The 22,414-nt window shown below is 40.4% G+C and overlaps 1 protein-coding gene across 1 annotated transcript; it reads right to left on the bottom strand.

Annotated features, from left to right (window-relative positions):
• Positions 1-15,192: 15,192 nt before the first annotated feature.
• On the bottom strand, positions 15,193-16,365 carry LOC120037968. The gene is made up of 2 exons (XM_038983906.1): positions 15,596-16,365; positions 15,193-15,209 (listed from the first exon to the last, which is right to left on the bottom strand). The coding sequence occupies exons 1-2, from the start codon at positions 16,344-16,346 to the stop codon at positions 15,193-15,195; spliced, it is 768 nt and encodes a 255-aa protein (XP_038839834.1). The 5' UTR covers positions 16,347-16,365.
• Positions 16,366-22,414: the final 6,049 nt, after the last annotated feature.

Raw genomic sequence — 22,414 nt, 5'->3', positions numbered from 1 at the left:
TTGTTAACGTTTTGTTGATGGTCCACTCTTGATGTTCTACACGTTACAGTGTAGCTCCAGCCATTCCTACAGAACAACATTAAAGTGTAGAACCCCTTTACTGCATATTAGTTCAATGACTGCAGAGACGGTACTTACTGGGGTTAAACAGATCTCCAACCTCCTCTTCTTCCTCCAATGTGACAGTAATCTCCCCCTCCTCCTCTTTCACACCAAAAACAGCCTCCTCTTCCTCCTCTTTCACGACAATGTTCAGACCCTCTTTCTCCGTCCAGCAGACTTCCTCTTCTTTAGCAGGAGGGGAGAAGCTTACTGACCTCATGTTCGGGGAGGTTAGCTAGCTAGCTATCATTAGCGACTAGGCTAGTGCTATTTTTAACCAGCCAGCTACTATAGCTGACTAATACAAAATAACGTAATATTCAATTAAATAGGTTAACAAGTTGATACGACAGAAGTGTGGCGAAAACACAGTAGGTAATATACACCGAAAGCGTCTAAATAGCTTGAATCTTTCGGCTATGTTGGCTAGCAAGCTACCGAGGTGGTTGACGAGCTGTTTATGAAGAACCGTCCACTAGATTATACGTCACGCTGGCAGCGTCGCCTGAAAGACGCACATCGCCGTCTGCTGACTGGAGGGGAAACGCAGTTGAGGATCATATTTTATTTTCAGACAAAGATTATTTTAGATGGATTTAATTAAATAATACTATTATATTGAGACATACAAAGACAGGAATGTGTTGATTGATTAGTGCGAATAAAAAATGGTTACTACAGCACATTTAAGGCAGTTTCATTAAGTCATACTAAATCTAAATAAGTAGCTAGCTACTGTAGGTCTATACTGCTCCTACATGGTGTAACAATACATCATGTATATAATGAACAGACTAGGTCTATACTGCTCCTGTATGGTGTAACAATACATCATGTAGATGTATATAATGAACAGACTAGGTCTATACTGCTCCTACATGGTGTAACATTACATCATATAGATGTATATAATGAACAGACTAGGTCTATACTGCTCCTACATGGTGTAACAATACATCATGTAGATGTACATAATGAACAGACTAGGTCTATACTGCTCCTACGTGGTGTAACAATACATCATGTAGATGTATATAATGAACAGACTAGGTCTATACTGCTCCTACATGGTGTAACAATACATCATATAGATGTATATAATGAACAGACTAGGTCTATACTGCTCCTACGTGGTGTAACAATACATCATGTAGATGTATATAATGAACAGACTAGGTCTATACTGCTCCTACATGGTGTAACAATACATCATGTAGATGTATATAATGAACAGACTAGGTCTATACTGCTCCTACATGGTGTAACAATACATCATGTAGATGTATATAATGAACAGACTAGGTCTAAACTGCTCCTACATTATTATGTGTTATTTATTTCTCCTTTATTTAACCATATGGCCATGATGTCATAATGATAGTTTAACCAGGTGACCATGATGTCATAATGATAGTTTAACCAGGTCGGCCAGTTGAGAACAAGTTCTCATTTACAACTGCAACCTGGCCAAGATAAAACAAAGCAGTTCGACACATACAACAACACAGAGTTACACATGGAGTAAAACAAACATACAGTCAATAATACAGTAGAAAAATAAGTCTATATACAATGTGAGCAAGTGAGGTGAGATAAGGGAGGTGAAGGCAAAAAAAGGCCATGGTGGCGAGGTAAATACAATATAGCAAGTAAAACACTGGAATGGTAGATCTGCAGTGGAAGAATGTGCAAAGTAGAGATAGAAATAATGGGGTGCAAAGGAGCAACATAAATAAATAAATACAGTAGGGAAAGAGGTAGTTGTTTGGGCTAAATTATAGATGGGCTATGTACAGGTGCAGTAATCTGTGAGCTGCTCTGACAGCTGGTGCTTAAAGCTAGTGAGGGAGATAAGTGTTTCCAGTTTCAGAGATTTTTGTAGCTCGTTCGTATTAATGCAGATATTATGGACATTTTATTTAAAACATGTAATTAAACTATAATTGTAGCTCCTTTAATTTAGACCCAAAATGTATTTGCTATGTGGGCTATGGCCCGGCTATTAAAAGAAACAGGCGACTATTTGAGACCCAGCCTCAGGAATGTTTGGTCACATGGAATCAAGTGGTCACTAGATGTCTACGGTGCCAAAGAGAATTATAGTTGGGGGTGTTGGGAGTGTCCAGTGTGTTGATATAACGGTAATAATGTCAAAATTCCACTTTTAACAACCATCAGAATTGGTTAAAAAAAGTTATGCCTGAGTGGCACAGCAGTCTAAGGTACTGTATCACAGTGTTAGAGGTGTCACTATAGACCCGAGTGGTGCAGCGATCTAAGGTACTAGATCACAGTGTTAGAGGTGTCACTATAGACCCGAGTGGTGCAGCGATCTAAGGTACTGTATCGCAGTGTTAGAGGTGTCACTATAGACCCGAGTGGCACAGCGATCTAAGGTACTAGATCACAGTGTTAGAGGTGTCACTATAGACCCGAGTGGTGCAGCGATCTAAGGTACTGTATCGCAGTGTTAGAGGCGTCACTATAGACCCGAGTGGTGCAGCAATCTATGGTACTGCATGGCAGTGCTAGAGGCGTCACTAGAGGCGTCCCCCGGGTTCGATCCCGGGCTGTACCACAACCTGCCGTGATCGGGAGTTCCATAGGGCGGCACACAATTGGCCAAGCGTCGCCCGGTGTTTCCTCCTACACATTGGTGCAGCTGGCTTCCGGGTTAAGCGGGCGGGTGTTAAAAAGCGCGGTTTGACGGGTCATGTTTCAGAGGACGCATGACTCGACCTTTGCCTCCTGAGCCCATTGGGGAGTTGCAGCGATGAGACAAGATCCACATTGGGGAGTTGCAGCGATGAGACAAGATCCACATTGGGGAGTTGCAGCGATGAGACAAGATCCACATTGGGGAGTTGCAGCGATGAGACAAGATCCACATTGGGGAGTTGCAGCGATGAGACAAGATCCACATTGGGGAGTTGCAGCGATGAGACAAGATCGAAATTGGGGAGAAAAAACGGGGGTAAAATGATAAAAAATGACAACAAACAAAGGTTGCATCCCAACGTGGCAATAAACAGTAGGCAAAGTGACCATGTCAGGACAAAATGAACTCAAACGTTTTACCATTTTACCCACCATTTGCACCAACGTCACTGAGCACCATCACTATCTTTCCTTCATGGATCTCCTGCATGTTTACATATCTGGCATTACTCATCTCATATGTATATACTGTATTCTATCCTATTCTACTGTATCTTAGTCTATGCATTACTCATCTCATATGTATATACTGTATTCTATCCTATTCTACTGTATCGAAGTCTATGCATTACTCATCTCATATGTATATACTGTATTCTATCCTATTCTACTGTATCTTAGTCTATGCATTACTCATCTCATATGTATATACTGTATTCTATCCTATTCTACTGTATCTTAGTCTATGCCCCTCTGACATCACTCGTCCATATTTTTATATATTCTTATTCCTTTACTTAGATTTGTGTGTATTAGGTATTTGTTGTGAGCTAGGAACACAAGCATTGAGTTAGATATTACTGCACTGTTGGAGCTAGAAACACAAGCATTAATTTAGATATTACTGCACTGTTGGAGCTAGGAACACAAGCATTTAGTTAGATACTACTGCACTGTTGGAGCTAGAAACACAAGCATTTAGTTAGATATTACTGCACTGTTGGAGCTAGAAACACAAGCATTAAGTTAGATTTTACTGCACTGTTGGAGCTATGAACACAAGCATTTAGTTAGATATTACTGCACTGTCAGAACTAGAAACACAAGCATTAAGTTAGATACTACAGCACTGTTGGAGCTAGGAACACAAACATTTAGTTAGATATTACTGTTGGAAACACCCCATCTCTTTACATTACTTATGCATATTCAGTGGCCTGACTGCATCCAGACTAAGTCAAAGGCCCATCCTGGTAGATCTGAACCTAATGCAGCTTGGAGTGATCAGATGACAGAAGTCACATTTAGGTGCCAGGTGTAACTGAGGCTGTAGATGCTCCATATCCATTGCTTTGAGTGTTTTATATAATATGACTAAATATGTTAATTTCTGTGTTGCAGGGGCAGTCAAGAAATGGAACGGCAAGGCCACAGAACATGACATAAGCAGAGCTGTGGGAGACCACCTCAAGCCCCTGGTAGAGCCGGGGGTAGTGTTTACCACTCCACCACAGCTTCAGCAGGCTGGAAAAGTGATACTGTTTTTCATACTAAGATGGACCATCAGTCTGTTGATTGGTCAGTCATTGGGTTAATTTGTTTTGCAATATGTTCAAATCAAATCAAGCTTTATTTATACAGCACATTTCAGACATGCAACACAATGGCTTCTCAGGAAAAAACAATGAAAATAAACAGGAATATTTAGTACACAAACATAAGAGGATAAAAAACAATAATACCAACTTAAAGACTAATGAGCATCCTAAGGAAATGCCATTGATTAAAATATTAAAATATCCAATCCAAAAATATAAGCTTGTTTTTTAGGATGGGCTCTTAAAGTCACTATGGGGTGTCCAATGAAAGTTGACTAGTAACAACAACTGGGACCTCAAAGACACCCACTAAATCTGCCCAAGAAGAGGCAAACAAAAGAAAAACCCACAACAAACTTAAAGACAGAAAGTGGAGCAACTAAAGGTGTTGACTCTCCACATCTATCAACACAACTGGAGCACTGGGCCAGACACTCTTAAATAGAACCTGGACCAGCTCAGGTGAAACACCTTCCCACTAACGAGATGGACAAGCCAGCACAGGTGTAACACATACTGACTAACGAGGTGACACCAATCAGTGCATCCTATGTACTAACGAGCTATACGTGCTGAAATCCAATCTCAAAACATAAATGGAAAAACCAAAGACTAACACCTTCCCCTTAAGACAACAAATATATCCTATATTTTTGTTGGACAACAGAAAACAATTTCCATTTCACATTATTAACTACAATGCTTCACCAATACAATATAAACATGGTGTCTACTGGCTGCTTATCAACAATTAAAAACAAGAAAAAATATATAATTTTTTCCCACTAGCTTCTAGAACTCTCGTCCCCTTGGAACGAGCCCAAACAAAACTCATCTCCAATACGGAAAAACGTGCAGTCAAAATAAATTATGATCCATGGCAACGCACTGGCTAAAAGCAAAACACAAAACTTTTTTTTAACTGCCGGCCCTTGAGACAATCAGCAACCAAGTTGTCCTCACCACGGACATGTCTAATTTCAAAAGGAAACTCCTGCAATATCCGTAGTAACTTTCCACCTCACTGAGGAGCTTCTCTCTCTTTTCAGGGTTCACTCGATAGGCATGTTGTTGGATCAGGGCCCAGTCCCCAATGTCATGCTCTAGTACATTTGGTTTGTAAGATCTGAGAATTAACCCTGGAATGAACCCTGATATTCTAAAAGCAGGGCAACAATGTCAATATAATTGTACCAAAAAATTGTCAGTTAGTTGCATAAATAATTATCATTACTAAATGTTACATGAATTGGAAATATTAAATATTTGGTTGCATTGTCTTATTTTCAAAGGTTTTTCAATGACATTTTGCTAGGTGGGATATCCCCAATGTTAAAACACAGTTTTAACGTGTCCAAATCAATAACCAATATGCAGAAACAGTTTGGGATATATTGAAAACCTAAACATAACATGTGCTATTTACACAAACATCTGCCACAATAATCATATTACTTGTATTTTTTAAACAAGCTCCTTATAAACTGCACAAGCACCAGAAACGCTGTTGTTTTGACAAGTAGCAATAAATCACTGATATCGATTAGGGTGGAAATCAGGTTGTACCTGCTGTTGAAACTAACACAACAAAAAAAAAAACATGGAAATGGGAGATATATTTTACCTCACAGGTTAGAGGACAACCTGCAGAAGACAGTCAGCTACATTTGGGAGTGATGCATTTAAATATAGGGGTCGCTAAACAAAGGAACGCAACACTTATTTGTCATAACTCATCGATATCATGTCAAAATAATTTGTGTGACAGGATGGAGATGAGGTTGCACATCCTGTTAAAACTAACAGCTCAAAAACCACACAGAATATGGGAATAATGTGTACATCCCTGATTAGAGGACAATTTGTAGAAAATAGATCGCTACATTTTGAAGTGTTGCATGTTGATTCAAGTGGGTCACCAACGTGGTAAGTGTAACATAGCTCTTTTTGTGTTAGTCACTTTTTGTTAAATCTCATCTCTCAAAGTTACATTTGGGGATGTCTGATAGTATCTCTGTATTAACGCAATGTAGGTTTATAAATATGCCCATTTGGGGATTTCTCATTGTCTTAACGCTGCACCACTAATGAGTTGTGGAGCTTCTCAAATACATGTTTTCTTCACCTCAAACAGCAAGTAAACAAAGTCTGATCAAAATCAATTGCGAATGACAATAGTTCCTCAAAGTATTTTCGTTAAATATTTTCAGCTCTCGCCCTTTCGATAACCACTCAGCATAAAAGGGAAAAATGTAATGCTCTGATCCAGTGGAAATGTCATAAAACACCTGATTACTTGTTATCCTTTGCACAAATAGCCAACAGCTGTGGCTGTCCCGAACTCACTGGCGCGGGAAACTGAGGGCCCAGAATATTTTATACAATGTTACATGCTTGCTATCACAAGTTTAAGCCAACCCAGTTGATAGTTGATACAAATGTTTCAAGTTCGTTGTAGACAGGTCATGTGCAGCCAATGTGATTTATAGGATATTTATTTTTATTAGGATATTTTCAGCATGCAGAATGCAATGTTTTTATTTGTTGGCTTTAAGTATTTTTTTTTTTTACTTAGCTATGTCAATAAAAATGTTTCTTTATAATTTTCATTTAAATAGAATATAGATTAACCACAGAGAATGATGTTGAGATACAAAGACTATTATAAATTAAATGAAACTGTTCCAATAAAATGTGAATATGAAAATCACAACTGGCACCAGATCAGTAGAAATGGTCAGATAACTTGGCACCAACTGGAAAAGGTTGCTGACTGCTGGTGTAGCCTATTACCAGAAACTATAGGAGCATAACGACTGCTGGTGTAGCCTATTACCAGAAACTATAGGAGCATAACGACTGCTGGTGTAGCCTATTACCAGAAACTATAGGAGCATAACGACTGCTGGTGTAGCCTATTACCAGAAACTATAGGAGCATAACGACTGCTGGTGTAGTTTATTACCAGAAACTATAGGAGCATAACATCAGAATTTACGAAGGCCAGCAGCAGCGGGAGGAGTAGGCTAAAGAAGACGTTTTTCTGATGGTTAGGCTATCTTGTTTCAGAGGGGTGTCATCAACAGCCCATAATGACAAAGTGAAAACAGGTAAAAAACAGAAATACCTTATTTACTTAACCTGTTGAGCCTATGGGGGCGCCATTTCGACATAGTACAAATTCGTTCCCAAATTAAACTGCCTCGTACAATATGCATACTATTATTACTATTGGATAGAAAACACTCTCTAGTTTCTAAAACTGTTTGAATTACTTCTCTGAGTGAAACAGAACTCATTCTGCAGCACATTTCCTATCAGGGAGTGAGATTTCAGAAATCGAGGTCCCTGTTCTGAGATCAGTTTCTAAGTCCCCATGCAAGCTATGGGGCTACATGCACTGCATACGCCTTCCTCTAGATGTCAGTAAGCGGGGAGAATTTGAATGGAGTCGATTGCGCAATCTGGGACCTTATATAGGACCGTGGAACGGAAGGACCGTCCTTTTCAACAGTGCGCTTGACGCATGAAGACATCACAATGGCGTCCTGCAAACGCTTTCGTTTTAGTAGTTCTATATCTCCGGTCATGTTTTTATTCGTTATAGGTGTTAAAGACATAAGGTAGTTAATTTAAACCGACTTATAGCAGTTTGTAGCAGTTTATTGCGATTTTCCTGGATTTCTTTGTGACGCGCTTTAACTAGTTGGACTCCTCTCCAGTGGGTGGCTAACGTTAGCGGCTAATTCGACATGACAAGAGGACATCTTTCAGCCAAAAGATGATTTTTCTAAAGAAAGGACACCTTGCCCAAGATTCTGATGGAAGCTCAGCTAATAGTAAGCAGTCTTTATGCTGTTAATTCGTACTTATGTTGACAAATGTCAAATAATAATACCGCCATGAATTATGGTGCGGTCTCGCTTTAGCGCACGCGGTAAGCTTGAAGTAACGTTAATTTTAAAAATTTAACCCAGCGATTGCATTAAGAACTAATTTGTCTTTCAATTGCTGTCCAACCTGTATTTTTTTAGTCAAGTTTATGAATAGTTTTCGATAAGAATAGGTGTCTTTCCAAGATGGCGCCGGACAGATTGCTTGACGTTATGGACACTATTTTCATTGTATAAGCACGATTTGTGCCGCTAAATATGCACATTTTCGAACAAACTCTATATGCATTGTGTAATATGATGTTATAGGACTGTCATCTGAAGAATTCTGAGAAGGTTAGTGAAAAAATTAATTTATACGTTATTGCTATTAGTTTATTGTCACGTTCCTGACCTATTTCTGTTAGTTTGTCATATGTGTTAGTTGGTCAGGACGTGAGTTTGGGTGGGCATTCTATGTTTTCTGTTTCTATGTTGGTTTATTGGGTTGCCTGGTATGGCTCTTAATTAGAGGCAGGTGTTTGGCGTTCCTCTAATTAAGAGTCATATTTAGGTAGGCGTTTTCACAGTGTTCGTTGTGGGTGGTTGTCTCCTGTGTCAGTGTTTGTCGCACCATACGGGACTGTTTCGGTTTGTTTGTTCATCGTCATTTATGTGTAGGCTTTTTTCCCTGTTCGTGCGTTCTCGTGTGTTATGTGAGTTCGTCGTTCAGGTCTGTCTGCATCGTTTATTTGTTTTGTTTGTTTATGCAAGTTTAGTTTGTTTTTCCGTCGTGTTCAATAAATCATGTCATTTCACTACGCTGCGCCTTGGTTCGATCACTACTCCTCCTCTTCTGATGAAGAGGAGGAGGAAAGCCGTTACATTTATACGTTATTGCTATGTTTGGCTTGAATCAATGCTGTTGTGATGATTGCTATTGTGCTAAGCTAATATAACGCTATATTGTGTTTTCGCTGTAAAACACTTAGAATATCTGAAATATTGTCTGGATTCACAAGATCTGTGTCTTTCATTTGCTGTACGCTGTGTATTTTTCAGAAATGTTTTATGATGAGTATTTAGTTATTCCACATTGGTCTCTATAATTGCTCTGGCTGCTTCGGTGCTATTTTTGACGGTAGCTGTGATGGTAGCTGCAATGTGATTTATACCTCAAATATGCAATTTTTTCGAACAAAACATAGATTTATTGTGTAACATGTTATAAGACTGTCATCTGATGAAGTTGTTTGTTGGTTAGTTTGGTTGGTTCTTGGTTAGTTAGGTTGGCTTTGTGCATGCTACCTGTGCTGTGAAAAATGTCTGTCCTTCTTTGTATTTGGTGGTGAGCTAACATAAATATACGTGCTGTTTTCGCTGTAAAACATTAAAATCGGACATGTTGACTGGATTCACAAGATGTGTATCTTTCATTTGCTGTATTGGACTTGTTAATGTGTGAAAGTTAAATATTTCTAAAAAATATTTTTTGAATTTCGCGCTCTGCCTTTTCAGTGGAATGTGGGAGGAGTTCCGCTAGCGGAACGCCTGGGCTAGACAGGTTAATTATTCAGACCCTTTGCTATCAGACTTTTTATTTGTTGGCTTTATGTCGGCTATTTTTTACATAGTTGGCAGTAAAAGTTACTTTTAGATTTGTATAATTTTCATTTAGATTTAGGTGGAATGTAGATTAATCACAGACAATGATTTTGAGAAACTTATCAATGAAATTAAACTGTTTCAGTAAAATGTGCAAATGAAAATCATAACCGGCACGCAGATCGGTAGAAATGGTCAGATACATTTGGAGTGCAAATGTAGGTTGCCGACTGCTTGTGTAGCCGATTACCAGCAACGTCAGAATGTATGAAGGCCAGCAGGAGTTGGTTCAGGAAGAGTTTATTCTCTTCTGGTTGGGCGATATTGATGTAATGGCATGAAAATAAATTGGCTGAATATTATACAATGACTTATCAACAGCTCTAACAATTTGACCCTACAGGAAATCTTCACTGGCAATTCTGGATGAATTCTAGAATATACTATATAGCCTAGAAACCTGGTTAAACTATCATTATGACACCATGGATGAATTCTAGAATATACTATATATCCTAGAAACCTGGTTAAACTATCACTATGACATCATGGATGAATTCTGGAATGTACTACATAGCCTAGAAACCTGGTTAAACTATCATTATGACATCATGGATGAATTCTAGAATATACTATATATCCTAGAAACCTGGTTAAACTATCATTATGACATCATGGATGGCCAGTCCTTGTACTCATAGTGTAGTGAATACAGGGGGTCGCCCTGAGCTGAACTCAAACCTGGGTCCAGTGACTCTCAAGTTAACACCTTATAACTGTTACACCAAGATGTCTGAACTTCTTGACGAGGTCCCTAGGTTTTGGGTTAAGGTTGATACAATAGCTTTCTCTATGAATTTGAGAGTGGTTACACTTCTCCTTCCCTCAACTGTTTACCAAACCAGGTCTCTGGGCAGCCATTTTGTTTCTGTTTAAATCCTAGGTTGTCCCTTTAAAAAAGCCACACAACAAACAACCAATCTGCAGTTGAAACAATAACAAAGCTGTAATTCTACTACTGTTTTGCTAATAAGATGATGATGGGGTTGGAGAAATGTAACTACTCTCAAATTCATAGACAGACCAATGGATGCAAGGACTGACCATCCATGATATCAACATTATAGTTTTAACCATGTTGAGGCTATACAATTTTGATTTAAATTGTTTCTAAACATTGGAGTGAAAAAAGCTTATTTGGGGTTCTGATGGGGCAAACAGTTGAACTAAGCTCATGAGGCATGTGTTATATTCTTCAATAATCAATGGCTATAAATAAATAATTTAAAAGTCCAAATATGGATGTAGCAATTGCAGATTTCCCATTTAACACCAAACATCAGTTCAACAACTGCAGAGTTTGTGCCTCTGTTTTTAAGACAGTACTTACGAGTGTTAATCAGGGAACGGTTTCTCAAAACCATCTTACGGCTAAGTTCACCGTTAGAACCATCGGACACCTTAAGATGCGTTTGGGAAACCGGGACCAGATATCCAGTTTCCTTCTCTTCTTCCTCCTCCTTTTTCGATGTAACAGTCATCCCTTCCTCCTCCTCTTTCACTCCATAAACTGCATCCTCCTCTCCTTTTACTGTAACATCCTCCTCCTCTTTCACTCTGAACGCTTCTTCCTCTTCTTTCACAGTAACGGCCTCATCCTCTACTTCTTGTTTTACTGTGAAATCCTCCTCTCCTTTAGCACGGGAGTAGCTTAGTGACCGCATGGTCGGGGATGTTAGCTAGCTAGGCTAATGCTAACTTAACCAGCCCGCTAACGGAATAATAACAACACCGTAAATATGAAATTAAAACGGATAACTAACTAGACGACAGAAGATGGTTTAAAACACAGTGGCTAATAATTACGAAAGCGTCTAAAGAGCTTTATTGGTTCGGCTATTTTGTCTAGCAAGCTACCGAGGTGGCTGACTGTCTGTTGCTGCTGTTGAAAGAAGCGTTCCGTCCACTAGATTATACGTCACAGTAGCAGCATTGCCTTAAAGTCGCAGACCGCAATCTGCTGAATGGAGTGGGTAACCCAGTTGAGTAAAATGTCAATTTAATTTTCAGACAAAAAAGTTAAAGGATAGGAATCAGGGACGTCGCTAGAACTAAAATATGAATTAACCCCCCCTAAATAAATCAATATCAGTCAATATATTTTTTCTGTGATTTCTTTTTTTTTGTCGACCGTTCCATCGCATCTTAAACTTCTTACAGGGCCGGCACTAAGGACCGTGGGAGGCTGCTGCTGCACGAGTGACTGTTACGCTTCGAACACACCGACTGCGTCATTGCGTTTCGATACACCAGGATAAATCGATAAATGCATACTGATAAATCGAACGTATGCATCAAATTGTATGAGTGGACTTGACAGAAAGTAGCAAAATATGAATGTAGATTTTTTTTTTGCACACATTCAGTAAAAATTTGGGATTACATAAAAACAGTTTGATTGCATAATTTCTTTAAATGTTTTATTTATTTATTTGCCAAGTATATTATTTATTTGATGACATCCTCAAATTAATTGTGAGAGCCTATAATATAATTTCCCTCCAAAATGCAGTTTTGGAGCGAAATGCAATAATAAATAGTCAAGATAGGCAGAGTAGGCTCTTTCAACAATGAGACCAACGTTGAGGAAGGTGGTCTTGATCGCGCTGTTGGGCCGGGACCAGCCCCGCCGAAAGCGCAGGTCTGTGTGGGTTCAGAGATGGTTAAAGTCCCGAAAGCAGGCAGGGGAGTTCCACCGTCTAATTCAAGAGCTTTGACTGTTTGGAGAGGAATTCCGATGTTACTTTCGTCTGGACCGAAGCCAGTTCGATCACCTACTCCAGATGGTTGGAGCCAGGATCGCCCAGATGGATACCAACTACCGGGAGTCCATCAGCCCAGTTGAACGCCTGGCGATTTGTCTCCGGTAAGCTACATTCTAGTACATTTTTAAAGCCTTTGATACCATAATTGATTGATATTTGATACATTGTTTTTATGTGCAACCTAGCTAGCTAAAGGGCTGTAGTTAATAGTCCCTATTTGACATCAGATGTACTTTTACAGAATGTTCATTGGGACTATAACTTTTCCCAAAGTTGGTTTATAATCCTTTTTTAATTATGCAATGTTACCAAATGAAAAGAAAGGTGCCTTCTGCCCTGATGAAGGCATTGTTAATGATGGTTGATGAGTATTACAATATAATTAGTATAGCATAATAAACAGTAATGAGGTAGCTATATGAGTAGATATAATATGTGGGTGGAATTCAAGTTATACACAATATTTATCATTATATTTTAGATTCTTGGCGACAGGGGACTCCTACAGGACCATAGGATTCAGCTCCCGAGTTGGTCCACGGTAGCAGGCATTGTCCCCTCTGTGGCACAAGCCATTTGGGACTGTCTGGTTGGTGAATACATGCCTGTCCCCAAGGAGGAAGACTGGAGGGCCATCGCTGCCGAGTTCCTGGAGAGGTGGAATTTCCCCAACTGTCTTGGCTCCATTGACGGGAAACATGTAGTAATCCAGGCTCCACCGTGCTCAGGTTCGCAATTCTACAACTACAAGGGTACATATTCAGTTGTACTCTTGGCTGTAGTAGATGCCATCTACTGTTTCCGTGTTGTCGTTGTTGGTGCTTACGGCAAGGGAAGTGATGGCGGGACCCTCCGGGACTCTGCCTTTGGCCAGGCACTTCAGGATGGCACCCTGGATATTCCACCACCTGCATCACTCCCTGGGGCTGAAGACCTGGGACCTGTTCCCCACATCTTCGTCGGCGATGAGGCCTTCCCTTTAAGACCCAACCTCATGAGGACCTACGCTGGACGCCAGCTGCCATTGCCAAAGCCTGTGAGGATCTTTAACAAACGACTGTCCAGGGCAAGGTTAGTTGTTGAATGCGCCTTTGGGATTCTGGCAGCCCGGTGGAGAATGTATCGGAGAGTGCTTGGTCTCAGCCCCTCAAATGTCGATGCCTGCGTGAAGGCCACATGTGTTCTCCACAACTACCTGCGGAGGTCATTCCAGGAGCCGCTCCGGATGGAGATGGGCACGCCAAATGGTCACCTTCCTGATGTCACCAGGGCAGGTGCCAACAACGCCCCCAGACAGGCACTCCAGGTGAGGGAGAAGCTGACCACCTACTTCTCATCGCCAGCAGGTGAAGTCCCATGGCAGTATGCCGTGGAGTGAAACGGCTCTTTTAAGAGCCCCATAACACAAAGGTTATTTTAAGAACCATCCACCGCTGTCCATAAAATTGCATTTTTCCCCCAGATTACTTTATGTATCATTGTCTCTCTTCATTTGGAAGCTATATTTAAGTGACATTTGGGAGTAAAGACCACACCTTAATAACCCCTTCCCTCTCCCATTAACGTCAGTATTATACACACCTGGCATGGTACATCAGGTGAGCGGGAGCACTAATTAAGGTTATACGACATACAGTTAGTATGATAACAAAGGGAAAGGGTAACCTAGGGTCCATACAAATAGTACAGTTTACCACCATGTTCACTGGCCTGACAAAATACAGGTGGGAAAAAAACAAATTAGGAAGAGAATGTGTTTTTACTTTCATCTTGTCTTAGATCTGCAAAGGTGTAGGGAAGAAATAAGCAGATTAAGTCTAAATTAGAAATATAACAACTGACTATGAAAACATTATAATTTAATAAGTATTCAAGTACAGGAAAGAACATGACAGGTATGTGTGTTGTAAAAATGTTTTAAAAAATTGAACTATTGAAAGAGGTGTGTATGTGCGTGTAAAAAATAAATAAAATGAATGTGTAGCCTGTAATCTGTAAGAGAACAACAAGAGCATGTATTTTTGGCACAACTGCAGACCATTAAAGGGACTACTCATAAAGCCTAGACGTAGTAGGGGAACTTCAGACATGGCCATAAAGAGAGAGAGGGCAGGGCACTGGAGATCTGAGGTATGAAGAGGTGTGTGTGTGTCTCTGAAAAAAAGGAAATAATATGTAGCCACAACACAGCTAAACAAACAAATGGCCCCTGGATGTCATGGACCAGTTGACGGAACATAACTTCACAAAAAGTTTCAACACCCTGGTTTTCAAGTGGTTTTAAAGGAAATAAATATATTGACCTTTAGTCTCGTAAGAGACCAAGAGCATCTGTGAAAACTCCGTATGAGTTTCAATTCAGAAATCTATGTTACACTAATAATGAATGCTATCCTAAGAATTTATAAACAAATTACTTTATGAATTGACTGAATTTAAACAGAACTGACGTGTGAAAAGAAAGGTACAATGAGGGAGGTCAAAACAGCAACCAGACAACTCCTCTTCCTGTCCTTCCTGTGAGCTGCTCGGCTAAATTGACTCCATTTCTGAAAGGGAAGAGAAAAACAACACATACAAGCTTAACATAATATGACACCATAAAAGGTGAGATTTATGTTAACTAAATACTGCTTGTATAGTGTAGTTAGTGGCATAAATATAGGAACAGTGTGGTAAAGTTGGTAATACTTGCTGTTTACTCATGGAATTTGTATTTCAGATCAAAAGATGAATATGACAGGCAAATATTTAGACAGCAACCTGTTTTGGGATATTTTCTAACCCAGAAACAACAGCTATACATTTGCCTCATATTAATGCTTTGATCTGAAATACCAATTAACCTACATGAGTATACTGTAAAAATGACCTACTTTACTTCACTGTCGCACACTTATGACACTACCTGTGATGTGGAGGGAAAAAAACGTACCATTGAACTCGGCTTGGAAAAGCAGCTGATACATTTTAACCTTGACTGCTGCTTTTCTTTGCTGAGGCAGCCTCTTCAGTGTTGGCACCAGGCTCATGGCAAAGAGGGTCTCTTCATCCTCCTTCCTGTGAGCATCAGGTTGGGCTGCATCCCTCTCGACGGCTTGGAGGAGCCTCTGCTGAAATGAGTTGAGTGGATCTGGGGGCTGGTACCTCCGATGACGCCTGGTGTGACGTTGTTCCTCTTCGTTTCTCTCTCCGTTTCTCTCCACGGCCACATCCTGTTCAACGAGGTCCTCAGTGGTCACTTCCGTGAGGTTCATAATAATCTCAGGTGGTCCTAGATCCAGAGGTGCTTCCTCCATTTCATCATCTTCCATGGCTGCACCGGTGGTGGTCATACTCGTGGATGATGTTGTAGAGGGTCTCACTACACCGGTGGAGGTGATGGTCGCACTTGTAGGTGACGTTGAGGGTCTTGATGCACCGGTGGCGACAACACTTGTGGATGACGTAAGGGGTCTGGCTGTAAAATTGCCACTCGTTGCCCTAGGCACAATAAATGGATCGAGAAAAGACAGAATGTGGCAGAAGCGCCAAGGCTGCTGGCCTGAAGCTGCTGACCCAGACCTCTTCTTCTCTTTCTCTGCCCTTCTCTCTCTCTGATACCTGTCCCTGAGTCCTCTCCACTTCCTCCTACAGTCTTCTTCTACATAGACATGAACATGATAAGCCAAACCATTACCTAGCATAACTATAGTTATTAGATAGCTATCATGGACGTCACCTACTGTACACATAGACACACACGGTTATTTGACCAAATTATCAGGGGTACAGTAGTATCTACCATTTCCATTACTATTTATCTAGCATTCACACTCTTTCAAACATGACAATTTGGTAAAGTTATCAGTGGTAGTAACTAGCATAATTTATTTGACTATTTCTTTCACACACACCTCATTGGCTAGGTTAGCAAGCTAGGTTAGCTAGCTAGCTAACGCTAACTAGCCACATCTAGTACAAGCTCACTACTAAACTGACCTGGCAATCCTACTATCGTGGACACTTGTCTCCAAGCAGCATTTTTTGTGTTTATGTCCCTGTAGCTGTCAGCAGTTGTGTCAAAAAGACACGGTTTTGAGGATACTGCGAAAATGATTCTCTCCTCCATGTGTCCAACCGCATGCCCCCATTTGCAAAAGGTACCTGCATCAGTATAGTTGCCTAGCTGCGCAAAATGTTATGCAGCAGTGATGCAATGACGCAGTCGGTGTGTTCGAAGCGTTAGACTTTCTTCAACATAGATGGCGGACAGAAATACTAGGAGAGAGTGGTAACCCTACACAGAACTGAAGTGGATCAAAGATGGCGGACAGAGATACTAGGAGAGAGGGGAACCCCTACACAGAACTGAATCAAAGATGGCGGACAGAAATACTAGGATGGAAGCAAATGTAAGGGATTATAACGTCATAACTAATCATGCAAAAACATGTACAGTTGACAGGAATGTTAGTTCATGTAGAGACAAACGATTATACATTTTTTAAATCATAGTTCATTTACGAAAATCGTGATTTAGCCAGCTAGCTGACTAGCTAACATTAGCCAGCTAGCTGGCTAGCTTTATGGGTGTTGTGACATGAGTATGAAATTGTAATTCTGGTTGTTTTAGGGACTCATGAAACAACCAGCAAACCAGACTGTCGTTTTGGGAAACAGTGGATGTATAGAATCTAGCTAGCTGAAGATTTTACTGCAAATTGAATGTACAATTTTGTAAGCTTGTCTTGCTGATATTTGCCATGCAGATAGATGAAATAACGTAGCTAACTATGTTCTTGCTTATTGTGCAGTGGATGATTAAAATCCCTGTATGCCCATGGATGTGTAGCTAGCTATTTAGCCGATCTGTGTATGGATCCAAACGTTTGGTATACCTATTAGTTAAGAACCTAGCTATGAACCTCAGCTATCATAGCCAGTTGTATCAACTTCAAAACAGCCTGAATGACATTAATGAAGCCTATGGATTGAGTAGAATATAATATCATGTTGTGCCAAGGATGCAAGTCGTATATACATGTAGTTATTACCATGCATGAGATCCCCACATTGTAGCCTGTACATTTAATATATTCACTGATCATGTACTCTACCTTGGCAAATAAAGGTGCAGTTTAGGTATGAATGTCTTTGAGATTATTTTTCAGTCATATCCAATACCAGGAGTATCAAATTCCAGTCTTTGAATGACGCTGTCTGCATGTATGTATTACAATTATACACTTCAACAGTGTTTACCAATCTTGGTCCTGGGACATCAATGGTTACACATTGTAACTAATAAACTAGAAACAGGATTTAACTAGTTAATTCATATATACAGAAATATAATGTTAAAAAACAGAACACTACACTTCCTATGCATCATGTAAATACTCCAACACCGGTTCATCTCAACATCTAATGCCCTTCATCTGCATTGATCTGATAAACACAGGATAGGTGGAGTATTTCATCACATTACACTTCATTTCAACCAGTAGAGAATGTGAAACGCTTTATTGAAAAGCTCATTATCCAAGTTTCAATCTGTCCTTCAATGCACATCTGTTGTGCATTATAAAAACAGAGGAAGAAAGAGGAGGTGGAGAGAGAGGTGTAAAAGACAGAAAGGGAAAGAGGTAAGCACATAGGAGCAGGGAAGGCAGCACATGATTAATGAATCACAGTGCTACCTAAATATTCTCTCAGCTCATCACAATTACATAACAGTGTCTCTAGTCGGCCTAAAGGTGATCTTAAAAGAGGGTGAGGTGGCGATGATGGGACTGGGGGTTGGCATCCTCTCACATCAAAACATATCTGCAGACGAGAGACAGATGGAGAGAGAGAGCATGTTTAAGCCTTGTGTTTTTATTTTTTATTCTAACATCATCAATCAGGAGGTGAAATGCAAAACTGACCTGGGATCATTAACTCTGGGACTACTGCATCTGTCTGTATTTCAATGTAAAGCATCTCTTTAATAATACTTCCTGTATAATATAAACTGACCTGGGATCATTAACTCTGGGGCTACTGCATCCATCTGTATTTCAATGTAAAGCATCTCTTTAATAATACTTCCTGTATAATATAAACTGACCTGGGATCATTAACTCTGGGACTACTGCATCTATCTGTATTTCAATGTAAAGCATCTCTTTAATAATACTTCCTGTATAATATAAACTGACCTGGGATCATTAACTCTGGGACTACTGCATCTCTGTCTGTATTTCAATGTAAAGCATCTCTTTAATAATACTTCCTGTATAGTATAAACTGACCTGGGATCATTAACTCTGGGACTACTGCATCTGTCTGTATTTCAATGTAAAGCATCTCTTTAATAATACTTCCTGTTGTCCTGACCAAATGACCTCTCACCTCTGACCATGCTGTGCCCTCTATGTAGCCAGTTCAGATGCAGGAGGGGTTCACCGACACAGCTGATATAACCTAGAGGATTTAGGGAGAAGGGGAGAGAGGGATGAAGTGAAGGAGAGAGACTGTTATTGAGAAAATAAGGTAGTTAAAGCCACAGTGTTCAATAGGAATCTGTGTGTGGCGTCACCTGGTGTCCACACCACACTAAGTGGCTGCAGAGTACTTTATGCTGAAAAACATGAAAGGACCCACAAGGACTAACAATTATAGCGTAATTATAGAAATAATGAAGTGTCTTACTATTCTCCATGGTTGGCCCTCTTGCCTATTCTTTGAAGGTGGAAGGTGGAAGGAGCCACAGTTATACACCTGAACCTGCTTACTGCACAACACAATCCATCAATCAGATTGATACCTGAGTGTGTAGGTGTGGGTTATAGGGTGTCTAAATGTTCTACATTTTTTCAATATTAGTGATTTAAAATAGCCTGATTTGTTTTTGCACAGACATCACACCCTTACCTAAACAGCACCCTCACCTGAGAAGTAGAAATCAAAGGGAGAGAAACTGTGAATTGAATAACTGCAGTTGACATAGCTAAGTAAATGGAAGAATACTCTTATTGCAATGTGAATGGCAAAGCCTTTGGTTGTGCATAGTGTAGTCTATGGTGTTGCTAGGGAACAGCACCCTCTTTGAAGAGTCTTTGGTTGTGCATAGTGTAGTCTATGGTGTTGCTAGGGAACAGCAACCTCTTTGAAGAGCCTTTGGTTGTGCATAGTGTAGTCTATGGTGTTGCCAGGGAACAGCACCCTCTTTGAAGAAGGAGGAGGTGAAGATCTCCTGCACAAGGATTGCCTCTCTTGCTGCGTTGTTGGACCCCATCCTTGAAACATCCTGCAGAGCAGCAGACTCCTCCTCTGGGACACGGCGGCGAGCTGCAGATCCCCTCCTGGTCCTCGTGTCCATCCTCATGAAGTTACGCAGGACACAGGTAGCCTTCAGACACCTGAATTCCTCCAGGAGGCAGTCCCAGATGACCCTGGTCACCCAACATTGCAGTGCCCTACACGGCAACTGTAGGCAATCGTTTTGAAGGAATCTCCTGTTACAAGGTATCTGTAGGAATATGGAAGACAATGTAATTATTAGACTGTTACATCACCAGGTCATTGTGGATTACTAAAGTATAATATCCCTGATAACAAATCATGATAACATTGGATTGATAGATCCATGGGCACACATATGTACATGTGTACATGTGACAATAACAGGATCATATCAAGGATGGCATCACAAATGAATACATAAATACCACTTGAAGCTTGATGATGAGTTGATCATTTGAATCAGCTGTGCAGTGCTGAGGCAAAAACAACAATGTGCCTCTTTGAGTCCCCAGGACTGAGAACCACTGCTCTTCATTGGGACCTCTTCATATGTAGACTGGCTTTCATAGCGCTCTTAATCTGAGGACAGAAAACCTCACAAGAAACACACTTCATTATAGTCAAATTACACCACACTGAATATTATGTTACTATTATCTCCGTCCTCACTTCTAGGGACAGGAACTACACAAAAGTACCTGCCCTATCCAGAATAGCCTCCTCTCTCACTGACAGTTGGGGCTGCTATCCTTTCACCCTCCTACATGGCTGTTAGCTAGCTACCTACAAATGCATTTGGAGTTTGTTTTTTACAGTGATAAATAGATAGCTAGCTAATATGAAGTTAAGTAGCTGGTGATTGTTTTATTCACTTAGCTATCTATCTATACAGAATGTGAAGTTGGCTAGATAGCTAGCTATCTATCTATACAGAATGTGAAGTTGGTTAGATAGCTAGCTAGCCAACTAGCTAGCTCATTTAGCAGCTCATTTGAGTTAGCCTGCACTGTAGCTAGTTAGCTAATAATACATCGTTGTTTTTACATTTTCCAAATCTATTTCCTTACTTGAATAGGTTCTCCCAGCCATGTGGACAACTGGAAACAGGGCAGCAAAGTTTGTCACCAAAGCATTTTAGAGGATATTACTATTGAACTATGTACCCATTTAATAACCAGACCTTCATACAAACTTGCTCTGCTGAATTCTTGACGGAGTCACAACGGGCGGCCTAAGCGGCATCTAGTCCATCTGCTGACTGGACGCAGTTCAGTAAAATGTAGATTTTATTTTCAGACAACAAGTTAAAGTGTAGGAAGCATGAGTTTTTACTCACCATTGTAACAACACAGTGTGGTTAAAGACTTAGTAACTGAGTTCTAGTCACGATCTGGTTACCTATAAGTACAAACAGTTATGTTTTTTGTTTTAAATTTACAAAATTAAAATTACAAATTTACATTTTAAATGTTTTCTTTACTCAAGTATTACAATTGTTTTTTTTAGGGGTGTAGGGTGGAAGCTGTCTCGGCGTAAGAGGGAATTCCTGTCCGTCGGCTTCCTGTATAGGTCTGTGCTAAATCTACACCCCTCCCTCTTAATCATAATGTCCAGATAACTTGTTTCATGCGCATCAAAGGTGAGGGTGAATTTCGGACGTTCACTGCTTGTATTGATGAAGGAGTGGAATCGATGAAGTTCCTCTGCTGTCCCCTGGAATAGAAGGAACACGTCATCAATGAAGACTTTTACAGAGCCTGATGAGGTGCTAGAATGGATTGTTAGGGCTGACAATCACATTCTTCTCTAACAATCCCACACACAGATACGCATAATTAGATGCTATTTTTTAAACTTCGATGACCATAATGACCTGAGCGCCTACTTGTCTTGTCTGTGTTTCTTTTACACCTGCTACGTAAAAGAGACCAAAGAATGTGTAACAGTATAACTTCCGTCCCTCTCCTCGCCCCTACCTGGGCTCGAACCAGGGACTCTGCACACATCAACAACTGCCTCCCACGAAACATCGTTACCATCGCTATTAGCGCGCACCCCGCTAACTAGCTAGCAATTTCACATCGGTTACAAATGCACAATGGTCAATGCAATCTGGGATCCTTGGGACATCCCTACCCTGAACCCTAACCTTAACCCCTAACCTAACCATTTTAAATGTCAACTTCAAAGGGCTAGGGACGTCCCAAGGATGTATCTCTACCTGAAAATACATGATCTCAGTGATTGATAGTTGGTATTCAGCAGTCATAAAGCCTTATTTACTTTAATGAACTACTAAAATAGTGATTTTGTCAGACAGCATAGACAGCAGCTCTACATTTTATTGACTGACTGATCCATTCATCCTTCCATCCCTCCTCAGCCTTCCTCTCCTCTGAAGACCCAGTGAGGGTGGAGCTCAGTCAGAGAGCTGTTGAGGGACTGGTTAGGAAGAACACTTCTACAGCCAGAGAGGTGAGAGGTC

This window comes from Salvelinus namaycush, unplaced genomic scaffold, assembly GCF_016432855.1.
Source record: "Salvelinus namaycush isolate Seneca unplaced genomic scaffold, SaNama_1.0 Scaffold2, whole genome shotgun sequence".
In the NCBI taxonomy this organism is placed as follows: domain Eukaryota; kingdom Metazoa; phylum Chordata; class Actinopteri; order Salmoniformes; family Salmonidae; genus Salvelinus; species Salvelinus namaycush.
The sequence above is the reverse complement of the archived record's forward strand: the minus strand, read 5'-3'. Positions and strand labels throughout refer to the sequence as shown.